This window comes from Podarcis erhardii (genome assembly GCF_964252035.2).
Source record: "Podarcis erhardii genome assembly, chromosome: 13".
Lineage (NCBI taxonomy): Eukaryota > Metazoa > Chordata > Lepidosauria > Squamata > Lacertidae > Podarcis > Podarcis erhardii.
This window is the reverse complement of record NC_138502.1, coordinates 4,637,283-4,660,490: the sequence shown is the minus strand read 5'-3', so window position 1 is coordinate 4,660,490 and position 23,208 is coordinate 4,637,283. Positions and strand designations below refer to the sequence as shown.

Below are 23,208 nucleotides of genomic sequence, written 5' to 3'. Positions count from 1 at the left end.
GGTGGCAGAGGGGCACCCCAAGGTGCTACGCTCCCACCTGTCATATACACAGCAGGGCATCCTACCTTTTGCCTATCACAATTCTGCTGCAAGGGGAAAAAAGGGCAATTCCTAGTATGGCCTAGCAAATGCCCCCTTTTCCATATTGGGACTTCCTGTATATGGGAATCGAACACTACCCCCTTCTCCGAAGCTAACAGGAATCTCCCTTTCACCCTCTCGTTAATTTATAGTGTTTTTATTTTTAATTATTCAAACGCTGCGAGAAAAAGGTTTATAAAAGCGTAAATAAAAAGTTCTCCTTTTTTTTGTTTTGTTTCTTCTTTTGTCTGTTTTTGTTTGAAAAGAAGGTTCCGGTTCCCTCAGGGAAAGGATGTGGCAGACAGAAAAAGAGAGAGAGAGAGATAGAAAGTGAGAATATGAATGTGGAAAAAAGGGGGAGCAAGGCTTTTGCAAACTCTTTTTAAAAGGAGCCCCCCATTCTTGGGATGGGTGTCCATTTTCTCTCGGCGCCATCTGCTGGTAGGAAAAAAAATGTGAGGAGGGAACAAATACGAATTGGATACCCTTTTCTTTAAGCAAACAGATCGCCCCCCTTCTTTATACTTGTGTGGAGCATCTCTTGAGGGGGGGTTAATGTTCATGTGTACTGGAATGGTTGGGGGGCAGGGCTTTGTTAAGTATCAACCCCACCCCCAAAATCATCCTTAGACAATGGGGGAAGAGTTCTGAATCGACTCCTTAGGAGACAACAGAGATGCAATTTCATGGCAGGCAGGCAGACAGGGGTCCCCTACAGTCCGTGGTCCCCAAAAATGTTTTAAAACCCCACAAGGCTCAAAACTCGCCCCCTTGGTCTCGACTCCCCACATTAAGATAATTGTGAAAAGACCCCCCACCCAGCCCGAGTTTCAAAGTGTGGGTTAAGAAAGATGGATTATGGAGCTGGGGTGAAAAGACCAGGAAAAAAGAGCAAGAAAAAACAGTGAAATCTCCAGTAGAAAGAGAGCCCTTCGTATGTAAACAATCTAGAAAGGTCAAGGAGGGGGGAAGGAGGCAGCAAAGGGTTGGGGGGGTGTAAAGACGAGTGAAAAAAGAGAAAGGGGGGTTCCAGGAAGAAAGGCAGAGGATGGAGGAGATCGGAGTCTGTTACCAAACCGTCGTCGTGGGGCGTTGGGGGGGGGACGGGGTCAAAGGCACCCCCCCTGCCCCCACCCATCTCAAGTGAGGAGGAGGGAGAATAGGTAGGCTAGACTCACGTCAATCAACAGGACAGCAGCAACGACCAATGGGTGGGCTCCCTGGAAGAGAGAGAGGGGGGAAAGGGGAGGAGTCAGGCAGAAAGACCGGCCCACATCCGCCGCAAACTTAAAACGAAATTTCGCACAGATTCAAACATTCTGCAGAACATTCGCGCTCGATTCTCTCTCCCCTCTTTTAAAAAAACGTTTACTTGCATATTTCTGAGTACAGGTATCACTGGTGCCGATACAAACATTTAGGAGTGCCAAAACGTCTTCAGACTGTGGACATGAAGCCTTCAGATTAATCATTGGGACAAGCTATTTGTTTCTGAGCGCTATTCACAAGGCATGTATGTCGACATTGCAAATGACTAAATGATTTGGGGACCCCAAAACCTGAAGGCCTGTTTCCTCTCGATATCCTCCTGGTGTGGTTTGCAACGAAGAGCAGTGGGGGGAAATGTAATATAAAATAAACCCAACCGAGGATTGCTAAGGAAGGGTCAGGGCTTGCTAGCCAAATAAATTCATAGCACTGTGGCAAAAATTCCCAGGATTCTTGGGTAGGGTGGGGGGCGGGGGGGCGGGTACAGCTCTGAGCTGGGTTGCTGCAGAACAGAATGGGGAACCAGCCTCCCTCCAGACATTGCTGCCCTGGCCATGGGCTGATGAGAGCTACGAGTCCACCTGGAGATCAGGTTCCCCCATCCCTCCCTGGGCCTGAATGGGGTAACTGTGCCCCTGAAGGACCAGGTGCGCAGCCTGGGAGTCATTTTGGACTCACAGATGTCCATGGAGGCGCAGGTCAATTCTGTGTCCAGGGCAGCTGTATACCAGCTCCATTTGGTACGCAGGCTGAAACCCTACCTGCCCGCAGACTGTCTCGCCAGAGTGGTGCATGCTCTAGTTATCTCCCACTTGGACTACTGCAACACGCTCTACGTGGGGCTACCTTTGAAGGTGACCCGGAAACTGCAATTAATCTAGAACGCGGCAGCTAGACTGGTGACTGGGAGTGGCCGCCGGGACCACATAACACCGGTCAGGAGAGATCGGCATTGGCTCCCAGTACGTTTCCGAGCACAATTCAAAGTGCTGGTGCTGACCTTTAAAGCCCTAAACGGCCTCAGTCCTGTATACCTGAAGGAGCATCTCCACCTCCATTGTTCAGCCCGGACACTGAGATCCAGCGCCGAGGGCCTTCTGGCGGTCCCCCATTGCGAGAAGTGAGGTTACAGGGAACCAGACAGAGGGCCTTCTCGGTAGTGGCGCCCGCCCTGTGGAACGCCCTCCCTTCAGATGTGAAGGAAATAAGCAGCTATCTTCTCTTTAAAAGACATCTGAAGGCAGCCCTGTTTAGGGAAGTTTTTAATATTTAATGCTGTATTGTTTTTAACACTCGATTGGAAGCCGCCCAGAGTGGCTGGGGAAACTCAGCCAGATGGGCAGGGTATAAATAATAAATAAATATATTATTATTATTATTATTATTATTATTATTATTATTATTAGTGAAAAGGATGCAGACATCACCCACCATGTCTCCCTGGGGAAGGCTCAGCAGCACAGCTGGCAAATGAAAGCTTTGGCATTGCTTCCTGCCTGTTTTCAGTTATCTTGAAGCCACACCTCGTAAGAGCACTCTCTAAGCAATGGCAAAATGGAACCTCCCTGTCCAGGAGTGATATATCTGAGCACCAGATTCTGGGGGGGCCGACAGGCCGAGGAAGGGCCCTGCTGAGGAGTTTGAATCGGAATACAGTGGTGCCTCGCAAGACGAAATTGAGAATCTTCGTCTAGCGGTTTTTTCGTCTTCCGAAGCAAGCCCATTGACAGCTTAGCGGATTAGCGCTATTAGCGGTTTAGTGGCTTTTAGCGGCTTATCAGCTTAGCGGATCAGCTGATAAGCGGCTTAGCTGCTTAGAAAAAGGGGGGAAAGGGGGAGGAAACCCGCAGGAACTCGCAAGACATTTTCGTCTTGCAAAGCAAGCCCATAGGGAAATTCGTTTTGCGAAGTGCCTCCAAAACGGAAAACCCTTTCGTCTAGCGGGTTTTCCGTCTTGCGAGGTGTCCGTCTTGCGGGGCACCACTGTACTGAGTCGTGATGAGCCTCAGCTAACTCTTCTTCAGCTCAGGTGCTCTGGTTTTTGGATGGACTGTGTAGTCAGCCCTCCTCTCGCATTCCCCTTCTTGCTGCAGTGAGGGGGGGGGTTCATTCGGGAAGGCAATGGGTGGGTGCTGATCAGGCACCCCCAGCCTCCTTGCTGGGAAGAGGAGGAGCTAGCTATTTCTCCTCCTCCCGGCAGGGTGCTGTCCTTTCGTGCGCAATTCCCCTCTTAAATGAACAGTGGGGGGAATTACTCGGGAGTCAGCATTCCAGCCAGCCATGTGGGGCTGTGTTAAATGTGGGGGGGGGGGAGGCACAACACACCGGGCGGGTGTGGGGTGTCCACATGGCTCTTGACAACTACAAAGGGTGGGGAAATGTCCAAACGGATCCTTCGCCCGGATACCTGGTATCGTTTACTCTTCCTGAGCACTTTGGGAAAGGGAGAGTGGCCCCTGGGGGGGGGCTGGACGTAGCTCTGCCCTCTTTGCTGTTCCCGACCAGGACCTCTGGATTATTTATGACCCGCAGTCCTGCTTGCCAGCGAACTCCCAATGTCCCCCACTGCGTCTCTCCAGCGATGGGCAGGGCCAAGCGTTGCTGCAGTAGGGAAGGAGGGACCAGAGAGGGATGCTGCTGAGTGCGGGATGCTGGTTGCTAGGAGACGGAAGGAAGAATGCCGGCCAATCCCCATTGGAGGCCTGGCACTTAGGCTCCCCCCACCGCTCCGGGCCCTCCCATTTCTTCCTGCCGGCATCATCACTTCTAGGTCCAGGGAAGGAAGGGAAGGGGGGAACTCAGAACAAAACGTGGAGCTCAAGAAACAGAGAAAATGGAGGGAGGCAGGAAGAGAAAACGACGGAAGGGGACAGCAGTGGAAGCCAGACACCCTGTTCTCGAGGGCAGTGGGGCTTAGGAAGCAAAGGAATATTACAGTTTCAGGAAATAGGCTGAGAGGATGGAGGGCAAAAGGTTCTGACGAGGACCCACAGGAAGGGAACTAGCTAGGATCTAATTGCTCCCAGTCTTCTGCAGCAAAAAATGGTCTCTTGTGGCACCTTAAAGACCTAACAATTACACTGTTGCTTCCTCGGAGGAAGTAGGTCGGACCCATTGGGTCAGAATGGGGCAAGGACTCCCTGGTCTTATTCCTAGCTCCATGCAAGAGGGGCACAGTTACAGAGCCTGAATGTGGGGTAGGGTGCTGGGAAAAGAGGTTTGGGGGTGTTTCGATCCCCTGCTTTATAAAAGGGGAATATTTGGGGGTGGGAGCATCTGTGTATGCAGAGAAAAGCGCTTTTTTCTTTCCGTAAATTACAGCTCGACGCTGCGATTCCCACCATACTCTTGTGTTCAAAACACCAGGGCAAATCTCCAAGCCTCTGCAGGGCTTCTGTAGCCCTCTGGGGAGACCCTACCTTAAAGAGATGCTGAGAGACAGCACAGCGAAGCTCTACTGCCCCAGTTTTTGGTTTTGCTGCTACTCAGCCCAGGGTTTTTAAGCTGCATGACACCTGAGAATCCCAGGTGGCTGCGGGTGCAAACTGGGTTATGGGAACTGGGTGCCGAGTTGCCCTCTGGGTTCCTAGTGCCCCAGACTAGAGGGGGCAGAAGGTGGGGCTGAGCGAGACAGGGGTGGAGGAGAAATGTGATGTGAAGCAGGACATTCACCCCACCTATCCCCAAATTTCACAACTTCGTTAGAAGCAGTGAATAGACAGGCACCAAGTGCAAATACAGGATTAATTAGCTGGCTCTGTTGGGCCAAAGGAAGGAGAAGCCAGCAGTGGGTGGGGCCCAGAGGCAAAAGTGGGCGGGGCTATGAATGCAAAGGTGAGCCTTGCACAGGTCCCTAGTTTCCATACTTCCACCTAGGGCTGAGCAATATATCAACATATCATCCAAAACCAGTCCATATTGTGATATCAGTTTCATACTTTTTGACTTGACCAATATATTCCGAATCATGATGTGTGTGCTATGCAAAAATCACAATGCAGGAAAAACTCTGAAACCAGCCAATGCCTCTACAGAGCTCCATCCTTATTTCAGATGTTGTGATATATCGGTATATCGCAATATTTAGCTGGTGATATATCATGATGTTGAGAACCAGGCATCACCCAGCCCGTGGCCTCCAGCCAAGAGGTATTGCCACAGACTGAAATACTTAAAAGAGGGTGCTAAGTAGGCCTGGTGAGAGGGGCGGCTTGGGAGACTCTCAAGGGCCAGGTTGGAAAGCTTGGAGGGCCACATAAGGGCCACAGGCCTCAGCTTCTTCACCCTCGCTCTAGGGATTCAGAAAATCTTCCAAGGCCATTACTCTATTCAAATCTGAGAAATAGTGACCCATATATATCTGCATTTTCCACATCACTGGGGAGAAAAACACCACCGATGAAGGGCTGAAATGGACGGTTAACACACAGCCTGTTTTGTGCCACAAAAACATCACCCTGACACCTTTTAACAGGGGTTTTGTGCCTTTTAAGATCTGCGTGAGATGTAGACGTTCCACTGGCTCAGTTTTTCCTCAGCGTTCAAGGGACAGCTTCACGTGCTCATGGCCTGCCTACTATTCATCTGCCAAAACACATGCAAAATGGAAATCGCAGCAATGCCTGTGTGTTTGCAGTTATGACAGCACAGAAGCAACATGTTCTGCGATATCCAAACATGCCTCTCCAGGGGTTCACTAGGCCCCACACTCCCGAGGGCAAAAGTCCCAGCTTCCCTCCGTCGGCTTCTCCTATAAACACAAATATGGATCCTTTCCCTGCTGTGGAAGCTGCCTTACACCATCCAACACAATTTTGCTGTCTCTGGCAGCAAATATTCACGGCAGAAAAAAGCTATTTCCCACCTCCTCCTCCTTTAAAACAGAGGTGGGTGAGCAGTTAACCTGAGGCCTGGAGAAGAAATGTGGCCCCTGGGCCCCTCTTTCTGGCCCTTAGGAGTCTCACAAGCCACACCCCCTCACTGGCCCTATTTCACACCATCTTTTGAGTTTTCTGTCAGTGGCAATGCCTCTTGGCATTCATAGCCCCGCCCCACTTTTCTCCCTGACCCCGCCCACCAATGGTTTCCCCGCCCCCTTGGCCACAACACTTAATCGGGCCCATCGCCCTCCCTGAGGGTTTTTGCCTGTCTGGAATGAGCCCTTGAGCTCTGATAGCGCCACTGGATGGATAGAGGTTTGTATGTGTAAAAACGGGACGCGGGAGGCGCTGTGGGTTAAACCACAGAGCCTAGGACTTGCCAATCAGAAGGTTGGCGGTTCGAATCCCCGTGACGGGGTGAGCTCCCATTGCTCAGTCCCTGCTCCTGCCAACCTAGCAGTTCGAAAGCACGTCAAAGTGCAAGTAGATCAATAGGTACCACTCTGGCGGGAAGGTAAACGGCGTTTCCGTGCGCTGCTCTGGTTTGCCAAAAGTGGCTTAGTCATGCTGGCCACATGACCCGGAAGCTGTACGCCGGCTCCCTCGGCCAATAAAGCGAAATGAGCGCTGCAACCCCAGAGTCGGCCACGACTGGACCTAATGGTCAGGGGTCCCTTTACCTTTACCTATGTGTAAAAACACAGCTGTTGCCCTGCCCACTTTTACCCCAGTCCCCGCCCACCACTGGCATGTGGCCCCAGGAAGATTCCCCTCCCTGGCCGTGTGGCCCTGGGAGCGAAAAAGTCTCCCCACCCAAGTTTTAACCGGAAGAAGCAAAATTGGGACATTTCTGTCAGCAGAGGAAATGCTCTGCTCATAAGCAGCCGCCTCTTCTGTGACTGGGGAGCTGGGCGTCTCGTGGCCCCTGAGGAGAGAGGGGGCCACAATCCAAGGTACCTCCATCTTGTTTCACACCCTATGCAGCCTAGTGGGGCTACGGCAGCAGGAAAGTTATACGACCTGTGCTCTTACCTGCCTCTCCCTTCTCCGCACAGCTCCAGGGGGCTCCTCTCTCTCTGCCACGAAGCACCCCGTACCCCCAGGCAGTTCCTCTCTCTCCAGCTGTGGGGCCGCCGGACCTCCTGCCGGCGTTGGCTCCACCTGGGTCTCCGCAGGATAAGGCCTGGAAGCCGCTGCTCCTTCCTCCTCCTCCTCTTCTTCCTCCTCCTCCTCTTCCTCCCGGAGACTGCCGGAACTGCCGCTGGCGGGGCTGCCCAGCTGGGGGCGCCGTGGGGGTGCCCCTTCGTAATCTTCCTCCTCCGCCTCGTAGCTGCTGAGCTGCTCCTGCTCCCCCTCCCACAGCCCCTCGGGGACGAACCCCGGTGTCCGGGAAGGGAAGCTCCCCCGGCAGCCCCACTCGTCCTCGGGGTCGGAGGCCTCTGGGGGGAGGTGCTGGCGGGGGCCTCCGTTCTCCAGGGGGGGCCAAGTCCGCCGAGGGTCCCCCCGCCAGGGCTGCAGCGGCGTCGGAGGGTAGCTGGGGGGCAAGCTCGGGTCCGGGGTGACGTCGGAGGGCGTGATGCCGTTCTCGTAGACTCGGGGGCTGTCGTACTCCTGGAAGTCCGTGTCGGTGCCTTCCGAATCTAGCCGGCCGCGGGGCTCTGGGGAAGGAGAGGAGCCTAGCGGTTAGAGCAGAAGGAGCCAGGGGGTCAGAGCCCTTGGTTCAAAGGCACAGGAAGTGGGGCATTGTGCGGTACAATAACCAGGGTGGCCAGGAGCTGGGGCCGGTGGTCGAACGGCTCACACTCAGGATTCTGCCTCCAGGTGGAAGAGACCAAGAAGGGCAGAGCTGGCCGGTGGTATTTGACTCCTACTAAGTTAGCTTAAACATATACAAGAAGTTCAAATAGCTGCTGGAAGTGTAAAGAGAAAGAGGGTACCTTTTATCATATGTGGTGGTAGTGTAAGATAACAAAATCATTTTGGGAAATGATATATAATGAATTGAAGAAAATGCTTAAAATAACTTTTGTTTTCAAAAAACCAGCAACCTTTTTATTAGGAATTATAGGTACCAAGATCCCAAAAGAACAGAAAAGACTTTTTATGTATGCGACAACAGCTGCACGACTTTTATTAGCCCAAAGATGGAAAGTAACAATTCCGACTAAGGAAGAATTGCAAGCTGGACTATGCTGAGATGGCAAAATTAACCGGGAAACTCAGGAATCAAGAAGATAAGGACTTGTAAAAAGAATGGGGGAAATTAATAATTTACCTAAGAGAACAACGTAAGCAAATGAAAACGTTAGCTGGACTTTAAGAATCACTTGTAAAGCAACGAGGTTTATGTATAATAGTTATGAGAAGTATGGAGAATATATTGATATGTAGACTGGTAAAAAAATTGTTATTAGGACCCATGTAAGGGGAGAGAAGTCACGAGAGTCAGAGAATCTCGTGGATTGATTGTATAAAGAATTTTGTTATTATCTTGCAATTATAAAAACCAACAAAAAAGATTTAAAAAGAAGAAGAAGGGCAGAGCTGGACACACAAGAAGTGGCCTTTTCCTGAGCCAGGCGATTGGGTTCATCTGCAACTCTCCAGACTTTAATGCAGGAGTTCTTCACAACCCTATTTGAGGATTAAACCTGCCACCTTTTGCATGCACTTCTGAGCTGCAGAGCTCCCTTCCCCTGAACTCAGATCCAGGCATCTCGACTTCCAATGGGGTAAGTGACTATGGTTAGAAATTTTATCTGTCACCTTTATTTCCTCCATGTCATTGATTGGCTGGATGCAGAGGAGGGGGGCGCACAAGCTGGGGAGCCCCCAAGGAAAGAAGGCTCAGAAGCAGTAGGTTGGTGGTGGGGCACACAGAAAGTGAAAAGGAAACAGGGCTTCATGAGTGGGGAGAGGCTGGGGCAGACAGCAGTCCAGACTCAGAGGCAGGAGAGGAGGGAGGCAGGAGACAGAGATGATCCAGGCTGCTGAAGAAACCAGGGAGTCTCCCCCTCCTGCTGCAAACAGCTTCCCTCTCCCTGGTCTCCCAGAACACACAGAGAAGTGAAAAGAGCAGAGGAAAGACTGGTTGCGCTCAGACATAGTCTCCGATTGCTTGGGAAAACCACCCCAGAAAGGAGTGGACTTCGGGAGCTGTGGGAACGCAGGGGGACTTTCAGTCCTCGCCTCCCTGGGGCAAGACCTACAGGGAAGAGTTGATGGGATCGCTAGGCCTGTGCTGTTTTGGTTTCTTTGAATAAAGACACTGGTGGGTTTTTAAAATTGCCGGCCTTCACCTGACTCTGGCTCCTGCCATTCCAAGGAGCTTGAGGCAGGACACATCGGAGACACACACAGAGAGAAAGAAATAGCACACCATCAACACACTTGGAACTTTGCTGAGTCCCTCAAGCAAAACAGAAAGATCTCTGCCTTCAAAGAGCTTACAGTAGCATTAGGGATAGAAACCAGGATTACTGAGCGGGCTGTGCGTCTCTCAGGAGGGAGTGAGGGAGGAGTTTAGGGCAAAAAGCAGATTTATGGTAGAAACCACACACAAAATCCTAACGCTGCACCAAAATCCCATCCTCTCTGCTGTGTCAGACCAAGATCAGTCCATGGACTCCAGAAAATAAGATAAGAAATACCCAAGTAATGCAGGGGTCCCACACGTACACGATTAAACCACACGATTAAACCACAGAGTCTAGTGCTTGCTGATCGGAAGGTCAGCGGTTCGAATCCCCGCGACAGGGTGAGCTCCCTGCTCCTGCCAACCTAGCAGTTCAAAAGCATGTCAAAGTGCAAGTAGATAAATAGGCACCGCTCCGACGGGAAGGTAAACGCCGTTTCCGTGCGCTGCTCTGGTTCGCCAGAAGCGGCTTAGTCATGCTGGCCACATGACTTGGAAGCTGTACGCCGGCTCCCTTGGCCAATAAAGCGAGATGAGCGCCGCAACCCCAGAGTCGGACACAACTGGACCTAATGGTCAGGGGTCCCTTTACCTTTACAGAAAAAAATGTTTCCAAGGAAACAAATGGAAGTAAGGATGGATTAATCTGCCAATTTTTGTTTCTCAGTTTCTCATTTTCCCAATATTAAGAACAGAAGAAGAGCCTGCTGGATGAGGCCAACGGCCTGTTTAAACCAGCATCCTGTTCTCATAGCATCCGACCAGATGCTTGCAGGAAGCCTGCAAGCCTGACGTGGTCGCAGCCACATTCTCCCCCTCTTGCGATTCTCAGCAGCTGATATTCAGAGATAGAACGCCTATGACCGCAAAGCTAGAGCATAGCCCTTGATAGCCTTTGTCCTCCATGAAGTCATCACATGTCCAGTTCTCCATTTTTCCACAGCAGCCGGCAAATCCATTCCTCGTGAAAATTCCTCAGCATTTCAACGCAGATTGCAATTTTGTACACAAACATGCAAAGCAATTCCCCCCCAATAATCTAATCTGATCTGATTTGATCTCATGCATCTCCATCTACACTTTGGGTGGATTTTCTGCCCACATTTCTTGGCCGGAAAACTGCATTGCAAAATTCAGAGATGTGCGGATTTCAAGAGAGAGGCCGTGTTAGGTACGTTTTGCCTTTTACATGCAAACCCAGTCAAATTTCACCACCCCATATCCACCTGGAAGAAAGACAGTCAGACATGGTGTAACCCCCAAAGCGTTCCTCCCGGAAAATTTGCCAGAGAGGCATTTATTTCAAGGGTAAACCCCCACTCCCCCCCCCAAACCATCCCAAACATCTCTCACCTGGCTCGGCTAAGATGGGCTGCAGTTCTTGAGCCAAAATTTTGGCCAGACGGGCAGCTTCCAGGGCCTTTTCGGCTGCACCCAGAGCGGCGGCAGCCTTCAGACGAGCGTCAGCGGCTCTGCGAGGAAAAGAGGGCTTCAGAGAACTGCATGGTTGAGGTGAAGATGTGAGCATTTTTCTCACGACACCCTCAAGGCCTGCCCAAAACATATATTGGCTGCCACAAGCAGAGCAGCGACTGCTGATCTCCCCCCTTCCAAAACAGTAAATAAATAAAATTAAAGGTGTATTGTACACAAGGCCAACCAAGTTACTTTGTCACCTGGGACAGAAAACCAAACGCTTCCCCCTTCCTGGCGGTCAGGAAACAAAATACAACTTTTTAAAATACCGAAATATATGAAAAAATAAAAAAGAAGTGTGCATGCACACGAAAGCTTATACCAAGAACAAACTTAGTTGGTCTCTAAGGTGCTACAATTCTTTATTTTTTATATATATTTTGACTGCGTCAGACCAACACGGCTACCTATTTGAATCCAGAACTTTTAAAAAATGCCAGCCAAATCAGCTGCCTGAGGAGTTCTGCCTTACACAGTCTAAAGATCAGGGGTCAGCAAACTTTTTCAGCAGGGGGCCGCTCCACTATACCTCAGACCTTGTGGGGGGCCGGACTATATTTTGGAGGGGGGAAATGAACGAATTCCTATGCCCCACAAATAACCCAGGGATGCATTTTAAATAAAAGGACACATTCTACTCATGTCCAAACACGCTGATTCCCGGACCTTCCGCGGGCCAGATTTAGAAGGTGAATGGGCCAGGATCTGGCCCCTGGGCCTTAGTTTGCTTACCCATGCTCGAGATGCTTTGTGGATCTCCAACTCCCACCATCCCCAGCCATAACCCACACTAACTGGGGCTGATGGGAATTGTAGTCCGGCAAAAATGTCTGGAGGGCCACAGGATCCCCGCACCCCAACCAGTCAAATGTATGTCCAGCAATGGCGGACTTGGGCCTTTCAAATTTCAGTGGCACCCTGTGCAAGCCCAAAATTCGGCACCCCTGTCTGGCCTTCTGCTCTACACAACTCACTACGTCATAGTCATAGTTGTGGCACGCTGCAGCGCCCCCTAGGCTCAGTGCTCAGTGCAGCGGTAACGACCAATCTTACTCCCTTCCGCAAATTGCTAAATACAGTGGTGCCCCGCAAGACGAACGCCTCGCAAGACGGAAAACTCGCTAGACGAAAGAGTTTTCCGTTTTGGAGGCGCTTCGCAAAACGAATTTCCTATGGGCTTGCTTCGCAAGACGAAAATGTCTTGCGAGTTCCTGCGGGTTTTTCCCCCTTCCCCCCCTTTTTCTAAGCCGATAAGCCGCTAAAAGCCACTACACTGCTAATAGCCCTAATCCGCTAAGCCGTCAATGGGCTTGCTTCTCAAGATGAAAAATCCGCTAGACGAAGAGACTCGCAGAACGGATTCTTTTCGTCTTGCGAGGCACCACTGTACTACAACCTATTTTCCACTGGCCAAACACAACCAGCCGTACAGACCTGGCCTGCTATAGTTTCTCCTATGCACAGCAAACTTTTGTTTTACTTACTTGCTTTGGGGTTCAGAAAAAGGGTGTGTGGCACTGTGATAATAAATAAATAAAAATGGACAAATAAACGGCAAAGGTTTTCAAGAAGGCCTAATCTAACTCTGATGGGGAGGTGTGAGGATGGCCTTTTAGCACCAAAATTCTGGGACGCAGTCTCTGGCAAGAGCCACCATGCTGCCTGTTTAGGCATGCTCTGAAATATTATTTGTTTAGACAAGCTATTAAGGTTCAATAACATGTTACTGATAAAGAACGTGTCAATTTCAACCTACAGTTTTAGTTCTGTTGCCTTCCATGGTGTCTGCCATGTTTGTTTTGCTTGTTTGTATTGATATTATAAGCAGCTTTGGACATAGGAGTCCATGGGAAAGGGGGATATAAAGTGAATTAATAATAACTGCATGTGTCTAATAGCTATTAGAAACCACTGACCTAGTTTGCACAAAATACTAAGCTGTGGTTTGTTAAACTATGGTTAACCAAAGAATGGTTTATTGCCTGAACCACGCTTTGGTTAATGCCAACAAACCAGTGTGAAGCCATAGATTGTTGTTGACTTGTGAACCTTGGTTTATTTTAACTGGGCCTTGGTATCATGTGTAAATCTTACCATAACTATGGGTTGTTTCACCATCCCAGAAGCTCATTGAGCTATAAATGCCTGAGACAAGAGGGGTTGGGGGGGGATTTGGGGGGAGAAATACCGGTAAGTCATTGTTTGTTTGATCACCTGTGGGACAACTTGTGGTTAATTCCTGGTTACTTAAATGAACTGTGGCTTAAGCAAACCATGGTTTAGTGTCATGTGTAAACCAGGTCACTGTAGCACCCGGCAAACTAATTCTGAAACTCTTTTGAATACCTCAAGCTATTTTATTGACTTTTAGAGAATGCATAACTGTTAGGAAACCTGCTGCTTCTCAAAATATTTCCCAGAAAACAGAGAACTTATCTTTGGGCTCCTTCAAACACGATGAACGTTCTGCCATTCCTGTTTGGGGAAAGGATACACACCAGCACTGGCACTTTATTTCAGGATCTACTGCCCCAAAGAGACACAGCCGCCTCCTCCTTCCAAAGGATGATGGAGACCATCCTTTTCCAGTGGGATTTCTTTTTCTTTTTGACATAATACTGTGGTTTCTATTTTGTTCCTCTCCCCTGGTCTTTGTTCTGTCTGCCAGCTGCCTAACTTTATCGTTGACATCGTCAACTCTCTTTTCTAACCTGCTGGTTTTCCTATAGATTTTTAATTTTTCTTGTGTGCCGCTATGGGAGATCTTGGATGGAAAGCAGCAAAACAAACTCATCTGGGAATCGGATCCTAGCAAAATGTGTCAAGCGTGAAACGGCCTCAACTCCTAGAAAACCGAGTCCCAGTTTCTTTCGTGACACAGCTCCTCTTTCACAGGAAATCCTGAAGCTAAAGCATCGCTTTGCTTCTTTTTTTTTTTATAGTAAGTCCTATCCTATAAAGGAAGCCCCTCTCCTTTTTGCCCCCATGGTGTCTGTCTCTGAGCGATGGGCATCGTACCACCATTTCAAATTTCCAGAAGTTGATAAGCATGAGAAACATCTAGGAGGGGGCAGGTACCCCTCAATCCCTTGCCGTACCCCAAAAGGAACACACACACACCACGTTCAACACATCTAAGCGGCAGTGCCTCAGAGGTAAATTCTGTCGGCGTCAGCGAGACTTGGCTCCTCGTGAGCGTGTTTAGAGTCAGCATTTAAGCATGGCGTTTTAATAGCTGCACGTCCCCAGTACGTTTCAAAAACCGTTTTCACAAAGCTAACAAAAAAAAATTAAGAGTGAATTTTGCCAAGTCTGCTTCGTTCGACAGCCAGTGCCTCTCCCACCCTCAGCCTGCTCTGCTCCTTGCAGAACGCACCAGTCTGCGTGCCCACCCTCACAACACCTTATTTCTGATCACCCACGCAGCAACCTGCAAGCCACCTACACTTACAGTCTGCTTCTGAACAACGTAGCACCCCCACCCTCACCCTCCTCCACGTACCCTGTATCTCGTCCTACGGCTTTTACGCCTCCAAGCCAACTTCCCCCATCCTTTACCCTCTGGGAACGTACCCTATGGTCTCCCCCTACCACCATGGGCAAGTGCAGATCACACCTGCCCAACTCATTCCCACCCCCTCTCCCACCCCTCTCCATCCCAGCCCACCCTTGGTCCATGCCCAGCAGATGCTGCTGCTTGCTGTTGCCATAGCAGCCACTAGCCAATCACCTTGCCATTGCCCAGTTGCCTAGGAGACCAGGCAGCCTACACCAGGCAGCCTCTACCTCCCTGTTCTCCGCCCTGACAAGGCTCACACTTTTTCCTCCCTTCTCTCTCTCTCTCTCTCATGAATCTGCCTCACACCAAGTCAGATCACTGGTCCGTCTAGCTCAGAATTGTCCACAATGACTGACAGCAATGTATCCCCAGGGTTTTCAGACCAGGAGTGTTCTCCCAACCTTACCAGGGTTTTGAAAGTGGGGACCATCTGTTTGCAAGAGAGATGCTCTGCCACTGAGCTATATGGCCCTTCTTTCTCTCCATAGCTGTCAAATTTTCCCTTTTCTTTCTATTCGGAATAAGGGAATTTCCCTTAAAAAAAGGGAAACGTTGACAGCTATGTTTCTCTCCCCACCCATACACACCACACACTTTTCTGAAGCTCTGTGTGCGTGTGAAAAGCAGGAAATCAATTGATTTGCAAGTTAAAGGAGGGAGCAAAAGGAAGAATAGATGTTAAAGTGGAGGAACGAACCATGAGGAGAGCGTGTCAGATGAGCAGGGAAGGCTAAGAACATCTAAAAGGCACATGGAGTCAAATAAGGGGGAAATATATACTGTGAAAGGGTGTGGGGAAATAAAAAAAAAGGAGGAGGAAATAAAAGTGAGCGGCGGAAGCCCTGGGCAAGCATCAAGAGCCATCAAAATGTCTTCGCCATAAAGGCCAGGGATGGTCCTGATGCTCAGTCCACAGAGGAGGCCCCTCAAGAGTTGATATTCCTTTCACCTTCCAAGTGCCAGCTTAAGAAAAGCAAACTACTACACACACAGGCTTTACGGTCTTCTCCCATCTATGGTTAATTACTTTTATAGCTTATTTTCTGCCCGGGAGGCATGCATGGAGGAGTTTATAAAGGTATCTGTCCACTTCTGGGACAGGGATCCAGTTAAGGGAAGCTCTGCTAGTCCTGCTTTTAAAATGGCTGCCTCTGTGGTGAGGGAGGGGGAAAAGATGGTTATCTTGAACACCACGAGTCGAGCACAGCCAGCTAGCAGCACTCCCAACTTCAGCTGGGTGACAGGATTATAATCCTGCACTCCCAAACTGGAGGGAAGGGTGCAAAGTTAGGCAGGCAGGCAGAAGGACTCAGGTATTTAAGTCCAGATCTACAGGACAGAAAAAAAGGCTTAGGCCCACACTTCTGAAGAAGAGCCCAGGAATCATCAGATAGACACACTTTCCGGGGGATGGGGTGGAGGACGAAAACAGCCGTCCCCAGGTGGTGAATTTTAGAATCCAAAATAAATTTGTTTTCTTTTAAAGGCGGAGATTTAATTTGCCCCCTAATCCCAAGCAAATATTAAATTTAGTGTGGGTCCCTCAGACCTATCTCAAAAACGTCAATGCGCCAGCGCGGTCGTAAACAAGCACCCTGTTTTCTCAATAATGCCCTACAGACCAATTCACCTTTCTCCAAAGTTACTGTTGTCACAAGTTCAGTTCCAACGCTAGCCAACAAAGCATTCTTAAAAATTGCATGCATTTCCATAATGGGCTCAAATAAGCCCTTTTCTAACTTTGTGGAAAACTCACTTCCACCCTCTTATCTTTCCCAACTCTTTGTATAATCCTCCCCCCCCAAAAAAAAAAACACCCCTCAGGTGATCCATCTCCCATTGTAAAAACATACAAACATAAGAAGAGCTCTGCTGAATCAGCTCAATGGCCAATCTAGCCCAGCACTCTGTTCTCACAGTGACTGACACCTGTGGAAAATCCACAGGCAGGATTCGTACTCTATTCCTGCAGTTGACAACAACTAGTATTCAGAAGTAAAGCTGCTTTCAAAAATCTACTGCTATTGTTAATATTCTTTTGCATATTATTGTAATTATAACATTAACTTTTCTTTCAAAATTTACCTTATTTCTTCACTGTGGAGGCAGAGAATAGCTATTGCGACTAGGAGCCATCTGAATTTGTCTCATCCTCTTTTAGAGCCATCTAGGCTGTGAGCTATCCCTGTTTCCTGCAGTGGCGAGTTCCACAGTTCAACTATGAGCTGCCTTCTCTGTCAAGACCAACACGGTTTGAAAGAGTTCGCTGGTGTGACCTTGGTTACCTCAGCGCCACATCCCCATAAAACTACACAGGAGGAGCCTCCCGCCACCTGTGCACCCACAAGCAACTTTTTTGCCCTCACCTGGCAATGGCCACTTCCTGCTTCTGCCGGGCCATGCTGACCGCCCTCCTGGCCACTTCCACAGCACGGTCCACCTTCTCCTTGACCTTGCTGCGGCGAAGCGGGATGAGGTTCTTCACCTTCCCGCTCACCAGACGGTTGAGCTTGTACTTGCCCTCTTCCTTGGAGCCGTCGGGGTAGGTCGTGCGGCCGTAGCCGTGCCTGCGGTTGCCCAGCCACTCGCCCTCGTACCGCAGCCCGTTGGAGCGGCGGCTGACCCCGTAGCCGCTGCGGCGGTCCACGCGCCACTCTCCGGCGTAGACCTCGGTGGAAGAGCCTTCGATGGTCAGCGTCGACGGCAGCTCCGGGGGCTCCGTCTCAGCGTAGCTGAGCGTGGTGGCCTCGCTCCCGGCCGAGCTGACCCCGGCCTCGCTCTTGAGGGACCCTCGCTTGCTCCCCAAGGAGGCCTTCGACTCGGCCCTGCGCACCCGCAACCCGCTCAGGAGCAGGGAACGCCGGAAGAAGCCCCCCGATTTCTTCTTGGCGCCTTTGGGGAAGTCCGGATCGCCAGGGAAGGCCAAGACAAAGCCGCCCCTGGACCCCGAGGCCGGGCTGTCCCCGGGGAGCGGCGGAGGGGGCAGAGGAGGGGGCGGCAGGGGTAGAGCAGGGGCATTGGGGTCGGTCTCGCTGTGGAGCGACTCCAGAGAGGTGCGGCGCGGCGAGCGCACCAGGGCGGCTTGGCGGTAAGGGACGCTCTGGCGAACGCCGTAGCCGTGCCGCTTGCCAGACTGCCACTGGCCCTGGTAGGTCCCTGTGGAAAGAGAGAGAGGTTAGCCAGGTGAAAAGGTTGGGGGATGAAGGAGACACATGAAGAAAGGGGTGAGGGAAAGGAAGAGAAAGTTGACCCAGTGGAAAGGAGGGGAATGATCCCCCAAACCTGCCAGTTACAAGAGGACCGCCCAGTGTCTCTGAGGAGCACGGGACATGGGTCAGAGGTCCACACTATTCTTGTGGCAGGTGGAGAAGGGATAAGGAATAAGGATACAAAATAATGGTGGGCCTTATGGGGAACGTCCACCTAGAAAGGACTGAGAAAAACAAAGAAACAAGATGGAGAAGTGTGGGCGAGTTGATTTTGGTTTTGGGGGAGCCCATCCGTTTAGCGTATTTCATCCTCAGGGGTGAAATGGTGGGCTTGGTTAAAACGAGGAGTGGCATCTTCCAGGCTACTCATGAAACTGCATGGCCAAGCAGGGATTTGAACCCATGACTCCTGGGTTCACAGTCTATCCCCTACACCTCTGTGATGGATGGACAGAGGGAGAAACGGAGAGAACAGCTGGGTGATGAAGAACTATTGGTGTCCGTGTGGCAAGAGCAAAGGAGCGATTTAGGGAATCGGAGAAGGGAAGAGTTGGTCAAGGAAGAGGAGAAATGGTGAAAAACAGCGTTTGGGTTGGTGGGTGAAGTGGGGAATGGGCCTATTGCCAACTTAACACTAGGACAAATGATGGGGGGCAGCATGGAAAGGACCCCACCCTGCCTCGGGGCTTTTTATCGGCCCTCTCACCTCCGTCAGCGTACGTCTCCATGCCGTAGCCATCCTGTAGGCCCTCGCGCCACATGCCTTCATAGATGACTCCTGAGTGGCTCTCCCAGACGCCGGAGCGCCCCTTCAGCCCATGACTCCACTCCCCTTTGTAGCTCCACTTGCTCTTGCGCTCCACGCCCAGCCCGCTCCGCTTCCCTTGGCTCCAGTGGCCTTGGTAGGTGTTCCCGCTGGGCCAGGTGTAGACACCCAGGGATTCAAAGCCACGGCTCCAGCGCCCGCTGTACTCCCCCTGGGCCCCGGGGCCTGTGCATACGCCGTAGCCGTGCGCCCGGCCCTCCTCCCAGTCTCCCACATAGCAGCCGCCATCGTCAAACTCGAACCTGCCTCCGTTGGACATTCATGTAACGTAGCTCCCCGGCCTGTCGGGCTCCAGTTACCCACGAGTCCCTGCGCGCATCTCCGCTCCCCCTCGGGGGCGCCTCTACATGGCGCTGCCCCACGCGGAGAGACCTCAGCCCTTCACACCTCCTTCCTCGCAGCCAGGCATTGGGGAAGCCCCTCTTGCTTCTCGGGGGCCTTCTGAGCTATGCCTTCAGGGCTACAGCCAGAGCGTAGGCAAGGCCAGGCTTTTTTTGGTTGCAGACATGTAAAGGAGCCACCGGCAGGCGGAGGCTTCCTGACCAGAGATTCACGAGGCTTCTCCGTTTGCCGGGACAGAGGAGAGCAGCTGGCTGCAGGAAAAGGCCAAGGTTTAGTGGTTATGAGGCATGCAGTAGAGCAACACCTGTATTAAAAGTTAGCACTCCTTGTGCTACAGGCGTCCCCAAAGCCTTTGGTTTACCTGCAGGCGAACCCGGGGGTCGTCTTTAATTACGGAAGCGTGGAGGTCTTGCTGTTTCTTCCAGTAGAGATGCAAGAACACTACAGTCACTCCACGGCTTTCTGACTACAAGCACACCAGCACTCCGAGAGCTCTCCACCTGTAGGCATACAAAAAGTCACACCTACCAAAACCCAGCGTTCTTCGGCTAGTGGTCCGTCGTGCTTTGGGAGCAAAAGACCGGAGCTGGTGTTGACTGTACAGAGCTATGGGGTCTTCAAGTTGCTATTGGACTGCAGTCATAGAAGGAGGGCTCTGAAACCGAGAGGATTTCTTTGGCTAGCACCAAACATTCCAGAGTTCCTAGAGGTCCCTTGTCATCGGAGACAGTTTTCCTAGAGGTCTTCGGCAACAGGAGATAAGCACTCAAATCGACTGTTTCCCGGCCTTCCCCAGCTGGTGTCACGGTTTGGACAAGAGAGCTTAAAAGGGCCCTCTTGCCATTACAGGCATGGGAGGGCCGCGAGGCCTTCGGTTTACAGGCATATACGGTGGTTAGGAATTGCAGAGTTATCCAGGTTGATGGAACTCCCTAGAATCTTATAATAGAGAGTAGACAGTCTGGGAGTCTGACAGGCGGCTTTGACATTGTGTTCCCCAGGACCTGGTGGACGAGAAGAGGCAGTGGTACTGGCGTCGGTCAGCAAGCCTTCTGGAGGGCTCGGCTGGTTCTTGGCGGTGGTTATCAGGCCACGTGTGAATGGAGAAGCTGGGGTTCTCGGGCGACAGGCATCGGCTGCAACAGGCGACGCTGCAGGCCTCCCTGCTTAGCTGGGCGCATCAGGAGCTGTTTAGAGAAAATCGAGGCGCTCACAGGAACCAGGGAGCCTCTTCCCAGGGCGGAGGAGAGGCAGCGGGGCTGCCGAAGGAGACCACATGGTACAGCGGGTAGGGAACAACCTGCACCAAGAGACACATGGTTTTAGGCAAACATAACTGAAGTTGTCAGGGAGGGAGAGGCAGGCAGGCAGCCTTAGAGAGATGCCTTTTAGCACGTAAAGGTTTGTACACTGAATTAACTTTGGTGCTCTGTATTGGGATCAATCTAATAAGCATCACACACACACAGACACACACACACACGTACGTTCCTTTGCACCGCTATGTGCATGCACACCCCGGCCACATACCGTAGGGTCATTTTTGTAAACAAGAACCAGAAAGCCCGTTCCGTTAGGAGCAGAAGGTATTCGCGGCAGAAGCCAAGTTGACATCACTCTAGCAGAAAAGCGGAAAATCGCAGACACAGAAGGTACACACAGGTGATCAAATAGATCTCAGGGAAAAAAGCAGGGCACTCAAAACCCCTAAGCAGGCGAGAGGCAGAAGGGACCACTACTGCACGCTAAGTCAGCGTTATGTGCGCATGCACACACCTCACATATACAGAAATGTGGACACGCAAAACATTGTTTTAGCACAGGGGGGTAGAAGGGGGGGGCGGTTGTTGTATACACACCCCAGCATTCCTTATTAGCTGGCTGCTCGTAGACATGTGCATAATAATTTAGTAGCCTGCAGATATGAAGACACAGGAACACACACTGTCTACTCTTCTGATGGACACAAACAGCATACAAAAGAGACCCACAAAAAGATTAAGGGGGGGGTGCAGATTCCCATCTATGCACAACATGCACAAACCAAGCCTTGGCTACGAAATGTCAAAGAAAACAGCCCTGCCAAACGGAAAGAAATCTCTAGGAGAAACGGCACATTTGGGAATACAGCATCGAGCGCTCAGGAACGGAAAGAACAGGTCTCAAATTTATTTCACGACTACGGCATGCAGAAAAAGAAATTGGGAACAACAGCTTGCAGATGCACAGACTAGATTTATCTAGATATATAGACGAGAGAGCAGGAGAATATTGCAGGGCCACTTCCCACACTTACCATGAGTTTATTCTGGAGCCAGCGGAGGAAAATAAAGAGGCACACGCTTCTAGAAAAGCGAGATAAGATAACAGACACACCCAAGCCTTGAGCGGGCGCATAGACAGGGAAGGAATCTCAGCTGGGAATACCGCCTGGCCGTGTCGGAGAGGTAATGCAGCCCAGCGTAGCAGGAAGGCAGAGAAGACGGTTTGTGTAGAAAAATAGCCACTGGAAACATGAGCCGCAGGGATAAAAGAGAGAAAAAGAAGCGGCGGTAGGAGCAGCAGTGCTGAAATGTGTCAGCATAAAGGCTGGTGGAAGGAGTTGGGGGGGGGGGGGAGAGAGAGAAATGAAAAGCCCAGCCAGAGGTAAAAAAAAGAGGTAGACTCCAAATGGAGAGATCAGGTGGGAATAGTATGAAACACAGAGGATGGGAGGGTGGGAAGGAAGGGAGAGGAAGGCAGGCGAGTGGAGAGCAACTGGAAATCCAGGATGCTGAAAATGTCAGCTGGGACGGAACATGAGAAGGAAGGAAGAAGGAACCAGGATAATGGAGATGGCAGAAGGCAGAGAGGACCTCAGGTGCCAGGGAAATGTCAGAGGATGAACAAATGCAAGGCAAGGGATCTGGCGGAGGGTGAACCCTCACCCAGACATTGGAGGGGGGAGGGAAGGGCAGGCTGTGGACCATATAACCCCCCTCCCCCCCAAAATGGAGGAATAGTAGTAGTATATATATTTATATATCTGGTGGGGTGAGGGAGGGGGGTGGGGGGAAACCACAGAAGGCAATGTTAAAAGGAGCACATGTGAAATTCTCCCCCCCCCCCAAGAAGGGAGATGAACTGTCAGATGGGAAATGATCGTCGGCGGGGGTGGCAAGAGGAAGAAATGGTGAGGGGGGTGGGTAGGAAAAGGATCCAGATGGTGAGGGGGAAGCCTCCCAAGGAAACGTGGGCGTAAGTCTCCCCCCTCCCCCCGAAAAATGGCTCCTTCGGGGATGGAGGGATGTGGGGGTGGAAGTGCAGAGGGGTGTCCTGTGTTGTTAAAAGGGGGAGTCCACGCACCAAGAAGTCGTTGCCACTGCTTGCCCCCCACCTCAGGGGGGATCGACGTGAGGGGTGGCTTCGCAGAGTACAGTTTGGGGGGTGGGGGAGAGAGGCTGTGCTTCAGTCAGGCTCCACCCTTGCTGAGAACCCCTTCCTTGGGGGGCTGGGGTTCCCTCCGCACAAACAGAGGCGCCCACAAAAGGATTCAGTCAGAGACACACCTTTATTGTTAAAGTCGACAGAAAAATAAGGCACACTGGGAAACGAACAGGCGGGAAATCGCCACCGGAGCCACAGACCTGACCTGACCCCTCACAGAAGACTTCCTGCGCCCCAATACTTTCCTGCAAAACTGACCCCTAAAATCCATAATACACACACAGGGACACCTCTCCCAGTGCTTGAGATTTTTGTTCTTCCAGAAGGGCCCCCCCCCAGTTACACAGGGAAGCATTTGTAGGCTGTAAGGCCTGATTTTGCCAACCTGGGCCCTCCAGATGCTTTTGGACTACAACTCCCATCAGCCCCAGCCAGCAGAGGCTGATGGGAGTTGTAGTCCAAAAACATCTGGAGAGCCCAGGTTGGAAAAGACTGCTTTGGGTCATTCCCCATCCCAATGGGAACTGTGCTACCTGATGAACTTCATAGAGATCAGTGTTTCCCAAACTTGGGTCTCCAGCTGTTTTTGGACTACAACTCCCATCATCCCTAGTTAGCAGGAACAGTGGTCAGGGATGGTGGGAATTGTAGCCCCAAAACACCTGGAGACCCAAGTTTGAGAAACACTAATCTAGATGATACCGAAACTTCTTCCAACAAACCTG

At 51.1% G+C, this 23,208-nt stretch overlaps 1 protein-coding gene across 1 annotated transcript; it reads right to left on the bottom strand.

Annotated features, from left to right (window-relative positions):
• Positions 1–222: 222 nt before the first annotated feature.
• On the bottom strand, positions 223–18,979 carry JPH4 (junctophilin 4). Its single transcript, XM_081835705.1, has 5 exons — positions 18,596–18,979; positions 17,047–17,836; positions 10,999–11,117; positions 7,263–7,888; positions 223–1,301 (listed from the first exon to the last, which is right to left on the bottom strand). Exons 1-5 carry the CDS (start codon positions 18,972–18,974, stop codon positions 1,221–1,223), a joined length of 1,995 nt encoding a protein of 664 aa, XP_081691831.1. The 5' UTR covers positions 18,975–18,979; the 3' UTR covers positions 223–1,220.
• Positions 18,980–23,208: the final 4,229 nt, after the last annotated feature.